This window comes from Phasianus colchicus, chromosome 7 (genome assembly GCF_987193195.1).
Source record: "Phasianus colchicus chromosome 7, bPhaCol1.hap1.1, whole genome shotgun sequence".
Taxonomy (NCBI): domain Eukaryota; kingdom Metazoa; phylum Chordata; class Aves; order Galliformes; family Phasianidae; genus Phasianus; species Phasianus colchicus.
The window spans coordinates 14,647,942-14,661,699 of NC_143442.1; the positions used below are offsets into that span (position 1 = coordinate 14,647,942).

General features: G+C 39.0%; 1 protein-coding gene across 1 annotated transcript in view; it reads right to left on the reverse strand.

Moving 5' to 3' along the window:
• USP37 (ubiquitin specific peptidase 37) overlaps positions 1–13,758 on the reverse strand; it is a 29,385-nt gene that overhangs the window by 13,277 nt on the left and 2,350 nt on the right. Inside the window, exons 3-17 of the mRNA XM_031590512.2 lie at positions 12,773–12,944; positions 12,125–12,225; positions 10,736–10,917; positions 10,308–10,382; positions 9,647–9,744; positions 8,638–8,722; positions 7,995–8,156; positions 7,373–7,504; positions 5,995–6,118; positions 5,532–5,737; positions 5,103–5,220; positions 4,753–4,832; positions 3,234–3,398; positions 1,893–1,958; positions 598–748 (exon numbers count right to left, since the gene is read on the reverse strand). Coding sequence (XP_031446372.1) covers positions 598–748; positions 1,893–1,958; positions 3,234–3,398; positions 4,753–4,832; positions 5,103–5,220; positions 5,532–5,737; positions 5,995–6,118; positions 7,373–7,504; positions 7,995–8,156; positions 8,638–8,722; positions 9,647–9,744; positions 10,308–10,382; positions 10,736–10,917; positions 12,125–12,225; positions 12,773–12,944 — 1,917 coding nt within the window. The remainder of the gene's footprint in view (positions 1–597; positions 749–1,892; positions 1,959–3,233; positions 3,399–4,752; positions 4,833–5,102; positions 5,221–5,531; positions 5,738–5,994; positions 6,119–7,372; positions 7,505–7,994; positions 8,157–8,637; positions 8,723–9,646; positions 9,745–10,307; positions 10,383–10,735; positions 10,918–12,124; positions 12,226–12,772; positions 12,945–13,758) is intronic.

Consider the following 13,758-nt stretch of genomic DNA (forward strand, 5'->3'; position numbering starts at 1 on the left):
GTCAAGATCATTTTAACTGTACTTCTGAGCTTCAGCACACTTGCAGTGTTTCCCAACCTGTCTTCTGGAATTTCAATACCCATTATTTTATTTTTTATTAAATATCACATGGATTGGGATTCTATTGTTAGGTGAGAAGCTGCATACATCCACCACTTCTTTGCATGTTTTTATTCAGCCACAAGAACTTCTCTCAACTGACTATTTTTTCTAGCCCAATTTGTACTAGCTCTAATTTAATCACGGGCTTTGCTGCATAATTTTATTATTGACAGTCCATTAAAATTCTGTATGGAAAAGTCTTTAGTGAAAGCTGCCCAAAGGACCAACAAAACTGCTAAGCAGCTGGTATACACAACCCTGCAAGATAAGAGCAGTTATAACACAATTACCTCTGTTCCCAGTGGGAACTCAAGACAATTGTAAAGAGGTCAATTAGCTGGCATGGCAAAGCACTCCCTTCTAGCATCACAGTGCTAATTAGGAGAGAAAACAGCTTACATCAATTTCATTATGCTAAGAAAAACATAGGCAAGCCACAAGTACATACAGCCCCTATGCATACAGAAGCTTGTACTTACTTTTTCCCTCCCTTACCTTTTCTGGCTCTTCTTGCAGTTGTTGCTGATCTCTACTCTGTATGTTGCACAACCTTTGGCTATTGGCAACAGAGCGTTTCAGAGGCTCATCATCACTGTCTGAATCCACACAGAGAGCTGCAGAGCTCTTTGATTTGAAAGTATATTTTCTGTAAATTAAAAACACAGCTATAGAACTTCATAGCACTGTACAAATCTGTTTCATAGAAACCATTAAATAACTGCAGATTTTCAGGCTGTGGGGAGGCACAATTTAGGGAACAGGCTGCTAATGTTGAATACAGAAATTTACCAAGATAGCAGGCAATAAACAAACACTTCATAGTTTATTTACTCCGCACCTACCAAGTGTTGTTTTTCTCTCACATGACACCTGTTACAAGATGTAGCACAATCACTAGAGAAATTCACAAGCCAAGAGCCTGCACTTTATCACACAATAATCTTGAACAGCGTTCATTTGAGACAAGCCCACATTAACATGTAGAACTCAGCAGAAACCATTTACTTGACTCCTGAAATTTACTAAGCTGGACACAAGACTTTTCACATCAATACTAGGATATAAAGTTACAAGTCTGCACAGTTTTGTTTATTCATTTGCTCTTTCACTGGGATAAATCCTTGTTTCTTTAGAGCAGAAGACAAGAGACTCTGAGTCTGAAATATCTGCTCAAATTTGGAAATTTGTTCTACATCCATTCCAAAATGGAAAACTCACCACTGCAAAATCAGGATTTCCCACTATGTCAAAAATTGGCCTCTCAGAACAGCCTATGAAGGCCATAATAATGCCCTCTCATCTTTACAAACAAGCTTAAGGAACCAACCACCTGTTCTCTAAACTCACTGCAGCTCCATAAATAAAAACAGGAAAAAAATGTTTAACTACAGAATTAGAAAACATGTTGCTTCTTATATGTCTGGTTTGCAGCAACAAATGCAAGGCAGTTTAAAACACCTGGCCCTGACCAATCATCTGTACAAACCAGATCCCATCGAGCCCTCTCCATGAAAAAATTCCTCTTCGCTTGCTTCCGAGTTCCCAAAGGTTCTCAAGAGAAATGCTAACAGGATTGTGTCAATTAGGCAAATGATAGCATTAATGCTTCTTTCAGCTAACATGTAACACCAATAAAGCTCAGATATGAAAAAACAGTACCTAAAAGCAATTTACACAAGATTTTTTTTTTTTAAAGTAGAAATAGTAAAGAAAAAAAACTATGCAAATCCAAACTGCCTTAAAAGCCATGAAACGCCAGGCCAAGAGAGCATTTCAGAACTTGAACTTACCTACAAGGTGTAGAAGTGCTTATAGTACAGGAATTCACCATTTGGGAGGCTTTCAGTGGACGGGAACTATTTAAAAAACAAAGTATTTATTGCAGCAGTTAGTCTTTAAAATAATACATGTTTACATGTCTGCTATGCATGCAAATCCATGTTCAAAGCAGCAAGTAGAATACCATTACGTATTTGCTAATTGCTTGTTTTTAGAGTAATAACTCCACGATGCCATAAATACTCAACAGCAGTTCAAAACCAGATGCAATCCTTTAAATTTGATTCACTTCTTAGCAATGCACCCTTAGGGACAAGCTCACAAGTCAAAGGCGTTGGACTCCCACGTCAAGGGAATTCTTTCCTTTTTCCCCTGATTCCCACCAACACTTGAGTTCCTGCTCCCAAACCAGTCTCTTCCTGTGTCTGGATTAGCTGGTATTCTGGCACGTCCCACTTCTCCGTTTCTCCTCTATTAGCTAGATCTTGTAAGCAAATCTTCTGCTCCACTCGATCCTTTTGTGGACTCCTTGAAGTCCACTGCTACCACTACACCCATCTAACATATGGTTTTACCAATACAGGAACCATTTCCATAATTCTCCTCAAGTCAGGGGTACTTTTCCCCAGCTTTGGCACCCTTTCACTGTCTGGATTAATCAGAATGGTTTCAGTGATTACAAAAAAAAAACCAAAAAACACCGTAAAGCCATTTAAAACATTTTACAGCATGTCTGCATTGGTTAGCTTAAGCTTTTCATTACGTTTAGGAGGTAAAGATTTCTACTCTGAAAGCAAACTCTTGAGAAACTTCCAGGTAAATCTCAAACTCCATTAAGTATCCAGCAAAAGAACAGATACCAGATGTATCCTATCTCACTACATTTACAGTATGTCAGAATGCAAGGCAAGGGACCTAAGGGCTTTTTGTTCCTTATTCTGCCACATCTGTGTGACATCTGGCACATTTAATCTCTTAGGCCATTTAATATCTTAGGACGAGCAGCTGTACCAAAATAACTGCCACGGGGAAAAGAAGATTATTTTCAACACATGAAGTCCTCAAATACTATAGTAACATAGTAAAGATAGTGAAAAATGAATGACAGCATGAGGTGTGCAAATGGAAACAGAAAAAGGAATGTTGTTACGCCTTCTCAGCAGAATTAAGCATGCTGCAAACAAAAGGTAATCTAGATTTTGTACCAAGAGGCTAGATTAGATATCTTGCACCTGAGGCTGCATAATTTTGGTGGTTCTTTATCCAGACATCAGATAGAGTAGATCTGACAACTGACAACCTCACTGTGGGCACGTAACACAGCACAAGCTGAACTCAGGTTGTACACTTACATTGCAGAATGGGCACTCCAGCCCAGCGTCAGTGGCAGCCTGGTGCTTTCTGTACAGTGTGAAAGCAGGGTTAAGTATCTCGGAATAACCACCTGTTGCCCAACTTTATGATTGAGAGACAATGCTACATTGAAGCTGTATCGTTTCAGATGAAGAATCAGAACCCTGAAAAACATGAGGGAAGTACAAAATGTTAATCTCAAGATACAAGTTAGAAAAGCTGTTAAAAATCCAAGTTGTTCTGTTCACAAGAAGTGCATTCCATGTGCTTTAAAGCAGATCATCACTTGGGAGAGAAAGAGAGAAGCATTATCTCTTATCTGGTAAGAGGTGCATAATCACTCTGCCATCCACCTCCCAACTCTGCACAAGGTGCAGAATGCAGGCTGCCAAGAGGCTTTCTGCTTTGATCCTGCACCATCTTGCTCCTCAGGTGGGCCAAAGCAAGCAGCTCTTATCAAACATTATTCCTACAACATGGTGACAGGTACAAGAAACAAACAGTATTATTGTTCAACACGCCAGAATGATATTACTTGTAGATATTTGATAGAGGAAGCACACAGCTTCCTAGAGTTGAAGAGGAGCTGTGCCCAATGGAAGACATGTACTCTTTCTATCTTTTATAACACTTTTTTAGAACAGCTTTTGATCAGAACAGTATAAAGAGTTTGAAAAAACTTCCTTGCACTGAGCCTTCTCCCTTATGCTGTACTTTGTACCAACTACTTAGATCAAGCAGTTGTATCATCATTTACACTGTGTTCAGACCCAAATATTTTGACAAAGGTTTTGCAACACTGTCATAGTACATAAGCTCATTAAGAAAAACACAAGCTATGCTTACAAGCTATGCTTTTAGCAGAACATCAATTTACCATGTTCTGTACGAGCACGCACCACAGCACAAGGACAGTGGCCAAGTAAAGGCATCCAACATTCTCTTTTAGCTTTACATCCCATGAGAAAATGATCCCTACCATCAAGTAATGAACTGAACACCACCACGAGGTCTGGAATTATTGAGCATGCCATTAACCCTCAGAGCATTTGCATTCTTTCTTGAAGCACCATGCTTACTAAGAGAGAAGCCAGGGATCAGCACAGAAGAGCAGAACAAAGCAAAACTCTCTCCACAACTTCTGATAAGAACGTCCCCAGCTCAGTCTGACACATCAGGTTAACTGAGCACTAAATATTAAGTGTATAGAATTTTATTTATTTATTTTACTGTTCATACCTCCCTCCCGAGAATATAATAAAAGGAGAAAACTCAGACCTCCCTGTGTAGTGATAGAGGAAGGAAGAAGCATTGCAAAGGGTACTCAGCACATAGAAGGTTTTAACAAAGAAACTGAAGAACAGTGAAGAAATTACTGCTTGCATGTGGATCTTCCTCACATACCACCACCACACATGATGTCCTATCCACTATTACAGATTTCATCTTTGAGGAGCTTCTGCATGCACTTTTGGGGATGTGTTTCCAGGAAAGAAAGGAACAGACGTCAACGGTTACCTGGGAAGCCGATTGAATTTGTGTGTGACAACAGCAGACTTTCCATTACATTTCTCACAGGAATACTCAATTTCCTCCGCCTATGTTAAAACAGAACAAAGACCAGTGGAACAAATGATGCATCACACAGTTTTCACAGGAAGGACATCTCTTTTGGCTGTCCTAAAAGCTCCTCAAGAGAACAGCTATACTAAAGTCGTTAGATTACGTTGAAGATTAATACAAGAGAGCACCCAATGGCAGCATGGGTAACAAAACTTAAAATTTGACAACACATCTGCTAATGCAAGAACGATGAGCAATATTTTCCCTACAAGTCTACTGTTTATATACATATATGAACTATGTACCCGAAAAAAGAGGTCAAGGGAATCCTGGATTGACCGAGATGGAAACAATTTCTTTCTTCGAGGAAGGTCAATGGAGAGGTCATTAAACTGTTCCCGTTTGGTGACCGTTTCACCACATCTAAAAAAGAAATGTGCTTATGTAAGCCTGATAAAAAATAAAATTTGAAATTACCAACAATTTATATTTTTCAGGCTAAAGTAGCTTCCCAGAAAATATATACATCTTGCTCTATTTCACCCATATCAGAATGAAATTGTTTCATGCTTATGATAAAGATGAGTTTGAGGATTTTAACTTTGATGCTTCAGTAACTTAAAAAAAAAAACAACCAAAAACATACTGCTAACTTAGCTCTATTTACAGCATGCAGATGAAGTCACAGAAAACCCAAGCTCTTCCTAACGAGAAAAGCTCTGAAGCATACTTACGTTTTACAAATGATAGAATGCTGAACCTCAAACTCTAAGTTACTGATAACTGGGCAAGTATAAACTTTGGTAGCTGAAAGATCATCAGAAGCCCGTCCAGGTGAGCTATCATCATTAGGGACTGGTTCACTCTTCCAAGTCTTGTTCAACTTTTCCATGTCCTCTTTCAGCTGGTCCAGACACTGGCTCAAGAACTCATGTGCATCCTAGAAACAAGGTAATCTCAACAAAATCATTTCCTGAAACCCCATGCAGAATCTCTCACATACGCAGATGAGGGAAATCACATTTCTGTCCATTACATTCACAGCAATACTAAGAGAGTTTTGATCTAACAGAGGGCAGGCAACAGTTATCATTCAATCAAAAGCTCAAATCGCTGCCAAATGGAGATGAAGCCTGACAGGAATTCAATGCAGTCCAAACAACATACACAATTGGTTCTAGACCATATAATACTTACATTCTGCATATACCCAGAGAATCTCTCTGCAGTAGCTGAAATGGCACTTTTCACCTTCTTGAGCAACTCCTTCTTAACCTCAGGGCTGCTGACATCCTTCTTGGCTAAGAGATGGGCAAAACGTCTGCAGAAGTCAATGCAGTGAGACAATGAGTGACTGTCCAGGACACCAGACAATTGCAATAAAACACATGGCTTCTTATTTTAAGGGCTTCTACAAGATTTTACCCTGTGATAAGCAGTGTGGGAGTTTCATATGAAAATATTTCAGGAAATGGAAAATAATCTTTTACATTTCAAGTATTTTGAGATCACCACTGGAACAGGAGCCAAATGAAAATATCCAGACTCTAAGGTAAAGAGTCCTATAAAGCTCTATTAATTTATTTCTGCAATAGGTTTTACAATAAGATTAAAACCAATGCTTTTTGAAAACACTTATAGGAATCGTGTTGTTTTGGTGCCCTTTCATAAATGATTGAGTTCAAGTTTTATGGTTAAAAGTTCCTTATTTTCCTTATGTTTTTTTTTTGTTATTGTACTGTTACACAAGCTCTGTCCACAGTTTGCCTTTAGATATACAAGGCACAAGCATAAGAAGTGTTTTTACAAAATGTATGGACTTCCCAAAATGTACATCACTGCAATGCAATCATATCTATGATTCTGAGCGGCATAGAAAGACTTCAAGAAGATACAGCAAAAATAGAAGTGACTCCAAAGAACACAATGACAATGAAATGAATGCAGGAATGTAGTTCTGATGTTTTGAATCTTGTTAGTCAAGAGGAAAATAAGAGGTACAATAGCACATATAACAAAAATCCTGAACAGCAGAGAGCACAGTGCAAATCCAAATGGCAGTTTGTCTTTTTGGTAGACAGACAACAGAATCTGAACGGCAAATGAATTCTAAATTCATTCATTCATAAATTCTAAAAAACTACTTTACACATGACAGAAGCTTTCGGAATTTCTTGACATAAGGTCTGTCTGAATTTAGTAAGATTAAGTTTGCAGAACACAAACACTTTTCACAGCTACCACACAAAACATATCTTCCAAAAATTCATAATCCCTCACACAGCAGGATTTGGTGACCAGCTTAAACCCTAGCTGATAATGGTTTAAGTAGTCATTCTGCATCTATAATAAAGTTTTTGCACATTTTAACCTACCACTAGAAGTAGAACATACTAAGAACTTCTCAGCAGTACTTTTCCTAAAGGCCTATCTCCTAAGTAAAGCTCCAGAATTCAGACACATACAACTATGTGGACACACATACATCACCCTCTACACAAAGTCGCTTCAATACTGGGAAACAAGCTTCTCAGCAATGAAAGAGAAAACATTCTTCTCAGAAAGTGAATTCTACCTGATAAGCGCATTGAGTGGAATTTTCTTCCATGGGATACCCTGCTTGAGCAAATCGTTAGCAAAGGATTGGATTGAAAACAAGGACTGTAGAATAGCATTCATATAGCAGGTGTTTCCTAAGTTAGAAAACCTGAAAAACAGAAAATTAAACATAGCACGTACACAAATGTGTCAACGTGCCCACGTTAAACAGCACTGATACCACATAGGACCATCCATCACCCCAGGTATCCCCCACATAGCTTTTAGAGGAGCTGTCCTTCTGCCCTTCACACTAAACTGAAAAATTACAGGAAGCAATGTCTGTTAGGAATGCATCCATGAGTTACAACAATCAAAATATTAAGATTTGTGTATGTGCACAAGATACAAAAGTGATCATGGAAGTGGTATGAAAGAAATGCCTATTATCTAAAGTTATTACATATATATCAAATTTTCAGGAAGTGAATTTAAGAACATATATTTTCCAAGCTAGGAAATGTATTCCCTGTCTCGGTGTTCATTGATTTCAAGATTATTTTTTTCCTCCATTTTTTCCTCCTCCAAGCAATTATAACAAGAACATGCACGTTCTAATGACAAAGGCATGCATGCTAAATAAAGAAAATTAAACCTACCCTTGTAATTGCTGCTGAGGGTGGGTGGAAAGGGGCACTCGGGGTTTGTTCCACCCTGTGTAATCTTGATTAGATCTCATTTTTTTAACAGAAAGAGGGGCAGGTTGAGAAAGAAATCCCAGGCTCCTTTTGGCTGAAGTAGTCTGGTTGGATACAGTAGACCTAAAACCATAAAAGAGTAAGAAGTGAACGATTTATATTGCTCTGCCTTAAACAGTAACACCTCAGGACACCACAACTGTATCACCACAGAGGACAAGGACTAGCAAAGTCACGGGAGACAACTAGCATCTATCACAATGACAAAGAGGTACAAAAAGGCAAATTTCTGTCCAGAACACTTTCCTTGGTTAAATTTCCTTACATCTACAGGACTGTGTGCAGCATCACTTGAACCAACTACACTTCAGGTACCACCAGGATCAGTCGTTCACAATGACTATAAAAGAGTGATCTTAGACAGTCCATCTATTTAAAGTAGTACTGGAGTTGGGAGGTATGAGAAGAGCAATTGTAGACGCACTGAGTGCTTGGGATTTTAAGCTATACACATTTTATGCATAAAAGCTGTGTACCACGTAATAAACACACAGGAAACAGAAAGGACTGTCATTTACAGCTCAGGGTAGTGAATCAGTCCTACCTGTCCAGGGTGGAACTGCTAGTGGAGTACTCTTTTGATGAGGACCTACTACCATAAAAGGATGATGACTGCAACGGTAAAACACCTTTATAAAAAGAAATAGAGAAGCAGGTCACTTTGTTTCACATAACTCAGATGTTTATATGATACACTAACGATTTCAAATTACATAGCCAGAAGGTTTCAAAGTTCTTAAAAAAAAACTATCCTCCAGATACATTAGAGAAAGTATTAAAGCAAGTATCTTAGAAGTATTAACACAAATACTGATAACGTGTACACAAGAGGACCCTGGATTTTTAACTGAATTTCATATCACAATCATAGAATTGCAGGAGTAGGAAGAGACCTCTATATCAATTCCAAACCCTCTGCTAAAAACAGGCTCCCTATAATTGATCTCACAGGTAGGCATCCATATGGGTCTTGAGTATCTCCATAGAAGACGACTCTACAATCCCCATCACATCCACACTGAAACATATGACACTTAGAAGTAATTACCACTAACCATTTAAAAGGCTTTAACTGATTGACAACACCACCTTTTGTCCAAATATACAAGATTCACAATGCTCACTAACAGCCCACTAATAATTTCCAATATATTATTGCATGGGCATTAATAGCACATAAGAGTTTTGAAGATAAACAAGAAAGAGGGTGAGAGGAAATTATCAGATGTTTATAGGACACCCCTCCCAAAGGGAAGGGCAACTGGGAGCAAAGCATGAAGCTGCTTGTTGAACTTTCAAACAGGCACACACACTAGCTGGCCTCAGCAGTCAAGTACAGGGGTCAGGGTCACACTAATCAGCAGTGAAAGATAAGCCAGAGTAGGCTCTAAAAGCAAAGGAAAGATGCCTATATCTTAGATATGGCTCTCTAGGAAGCAGGAATGTTGGTGGCACAAAGAAAGCAGATCAGGAAAACAACCTCTGAAACAACTTTCTAAGCTATGAACAACACAGCAAATAGCAGGTATCATCTGGATTTACTTTTATTTTACCTGACGTCCTATTTTCATCCTCTTGCTTCAGTTTTAACTGTTTCTCTCTGCTACTGTTTAAGTACTTCCATGCTGGATCACTCATAGCTATATTATTCCTGTAGATATACAAGAGTGCAAGTCAGAGATGTTACAGAAAAGACAGGGTAGGCCTGGTTGACATTTATGACTTGTTTTAAAGTGTTTATGTCAAGTAATAAGGGTGTTAGGGCTAGTGAACAGGTATGTTTTGCTCACAAGTTTAACCAGTTATTTAAACAAGACTTTTTACTTACAATTAAATGAAGCTGTGCACATAGACCATATTTTCCAAATAACAATTTATGAAATTTGTCTTAAAAAAAACTCAAACTAAGTTCAAGAAAAAAAAGCTACCTATAACTATGTAGCTATATAGGGGACAATCCAGATTCAGCTTGTGAAAGGTAGCATAAAATTTGCACAGCCTCCTGCAAACCAGCAGCTATATCAGGTTGTATTTCCCTCATTAACCCTGAATGCAAATCCCATTTCAAGCATTCAGCATATTCAGAAGTCAACTAGCAGCTGGCCTGTACTATGTTGTCAAGAAAAGAAACACCCAAAACTCTCTTCAGAAAAAGAACCTACCTTTACAAAGGCACAGAGTTTAAATAAGAAAGTAGAAACAACAGTTACTTACGTCGAAGAATCATTCTCTTTGGGATAATCTTCACTCATTTCTGAACTTGGAGGTTGTGCTCTTTTCCTCTTTTCACTAATGAGGAAAGAATTTGAAGTGGTCACTCTTCCAGAAAGGCAAGTAAATAATCCTCTTCCAACAGAAGAGCATTTCTCAATGCTTATTTTCCACGGTTTTCACTTTTATAACATAGCACACAGAGAACTCTATGGTCTGCTCACCTCCTAAGCTGTTCATAAAGCTCAAGTGCCTGTAACCAGCAAGAGGCTGGAAAAGCACATTTTAACATCCTTGTCAAAGTAACAGCAAAACCAGAGGAAGAAGCATACTCTCTTCTTCCTTCTAGGTAGGATGTAGCGACTCTACTTGCAGTTCTCTCGAGACCTAAACTTTTACAATGCCACATACAAGGTGGAAAGCACTCTTACCGGCTCTCCAGCAAGCCTGTTCTGTGAGGGACTGATGATGTTGGAGATGCTGCAACATTCCCCCTGTTGCCAGGTGCTCCAGTTCCACTGGAGTTCTTAACGGATGCCCGAGCTGGGGTGCCCAGCACCTTGCGAAATGGATTTTCATCCTTACTTTCCACAGTCACCCTTTTGGGAGGAGCCTGCAAAAGCAAAACAGTGACAATAAAAACAGCGAAAAACATGACCACCACCATGAGCCTACACTTAGCATTTACACCACTGCTTGACTTGCCACAGTGTAGTACCCAACAGCAGAAAAGTGCCACTTGTGATAGAGCAAGAGCTTTACATTAATTAGACTTATCAAACTTCTGACTGTACTGATTGAAGTCATGAACATGAAACTCCACACCAGTAACAAATTTCTCACGTTCCAATGACAAGTCAGTTGGGTTACGTTTAAATCTCCATTACGTGCTTTGAGATTAAAACACACAAAGCACAACTCCTAACCACCCTCATATCAATTCTGGGTGGCATTAAAAGAAGAAAAAAAGGTATATAAAAGGCACATAATTAAAACAGTGCCTTGACAGCCTTGGGCCAATGCAAAGAAACAAGCTAAGGAACGCGTGTCAGTTTTACACTTGAAAACTAAATGTGTTTAATCTTACCAATGTACATGCAACCTTAAGAGTTTTTACTGTGAATTGCCTTTAAGCAACATGTAAAATTTGTTTTGGGACAATGTCAAAAAATACTCGTCCTCAGGGCTATAAAGATATATTCACAGAGATTACAGTGCAGATTAAAGTTGGTAGATACACCATAGTGGGGGAGAAGGAAGAACTAAAGTCTTTTGAAGAAAAACCACTTCCAGGGAGAAGTCTGCAAAATATACACACAGAGAAAAAGCAGAATGGCACAGATTCAGTAATTCTATTCCAATACAAAAATTCAGCCGTCAGCTCTTCAGTAGCGCGCTTTAGCCAAATGTGTACAAACTCATTAAGACCTGCACTGATCACAGCTTGCTCTGCTGCCATGTATTTAAGGTGTTCAGTATAAACAAAGATATTCAAAACTGAGAAGCAAGACTCAACCACTTTCCTTCAATTGCTGCTTCTCTTTTGCCTGACTGATACAGTTCAGTCTGAAGAACTTACATGGTTTTCTACAGACAGACATTGACCTTCCTAAAGCAAGGAGACTATGAGCCTCCTTACAAGCAAGAAGCACCATTGCCAACCATCCTGTACATATCTATTACAAGCCCTGGAGATCACAAAGATTTTGGGTGCAAAATAAATATTTATGGTGTTATTACAACATGCAATAAGAGAATGAGAGGGGGAAATGAATGAAATAAAATTAGAGAAGAGGAAAAACGTGAACAGTTGAACAAACCTGATTCTCTATATAAGAGAATTGCCTATTAGCTTCCTTCTGTGTGGTCCTGCTGCCCAGCACACCTCCAAAGCTGCCAGATCCCTGAGAGGGTTTCCCAGCTGACAGGAAAAGTACACAACGTTTGATTTGATGCTCATTTCACTGACCAGCATTTGTATGTGTAAGATGCTATTCTGAAGTTGGTTTTGGAAGAGACACACCAAATTTCTTGCCAACAGACAGTACAACATTCTGAGTGCATAGACATAAGCACATGTTTATGGATTGCCCTTATATTGGCCATTTACTCAGTGTGAAGAAAAGTTCCTATCCTTAAAACAACCAAAATAAGTGGAAAAATCAAAAGGAAAGAGACTATGCAGGTGTGATAAAGACATGAGTTTTTCAAATACTGATGTGCATACAACAGAAACAATTCCTGATTGTTTCGTCTCTGCTTACTGTTCAGCATGACAAAGGCACATTATGAGAAAGGTACACAACAAAAACCGGGGGTCAGAGCCAGAAAGATTTGCACAAATATAACATGCACAGAAAGTAACGCAAGGAGGAAAGGTGGCTGAAGGTGGGAAAAAAAAAATCCACACCACAGTCTTGCATCTTCTCTGTGCTGTCAGTGATGTGAATTACTACTATGGCACTTACCAGTATGAACCCTGTCTTGATGGACCGCATCCAAATACATCCGCATCTCATTCGCGTCTTTAAGCGGTACCTTATCAATGGTCAGGAAGCTGGTATCCTTCAGTGTCAGCATCAGGCAGCACAGCTTTCTGCCATTGGGTCGTAAGGTCACAGACTTAATGTTATGGCTTAGCTGAAAGCAAAGAAATGACTATCATCATCAACGTGCTTTAGAAAGGCCAAAACACAAATTCAAACAAAACACTTCAAACCGAGAGAGAGGGTAAGAGGCACTTACACAGAAATACATCCCACTGCTCTACTCTCAGCAAACATTAAGCCTCACAGAATTAATGCTATCAGTCATCTGGGAGCTGACACAACCCAAAGGACAGCACTGCTATGGCTCATCAATCCCTGCATTCCTGGTTAAGCTTTCTGAAACTTGCTCTGCTGTTGAGGGCGATAGTTCTAAACCAAAGGAATGAAGACATCCTACAGTCCCTTTCAGCTGTCTGAAACTCCTCCATCCGCTTCAAAATATTATTTCAAGATGGGAAAAGTTTAAAAGTTTTGAGTTTTAAATATTGTGCGCAAACTTATGCTCACCCTATAATTCTCTCAGAGGAAAACAGACTTGACAAAGCTTAAAAAACTTCACTGGGTAGTAAGTAAGAAAGAAATACGCTTAGTCTCTGTAGAACACGGCAACAATTATAGAGTGTCAAAAGTTTTGAGGTTATGGTCATGCATGAGAGTAATTTTAAGAGCTCCTTCTCTCCAATAATTCTGCTGTGCCACTACATTACAACATGAACTGCTGCTTCCTGCTAAGTCACTCACAAGGAGGTGTACGTTTTGTGGAAAAGCAACCATGCAGATGTCAATACACAAGTCATTTTCAATTTCTGCATCCTTTTGCACTTAATTATTCATTTTTCTGCCACTTCTGCAGCCTTTCCTAAGAACCAGGCACTGCTACACAATGACATTCTTGCCAGGACATC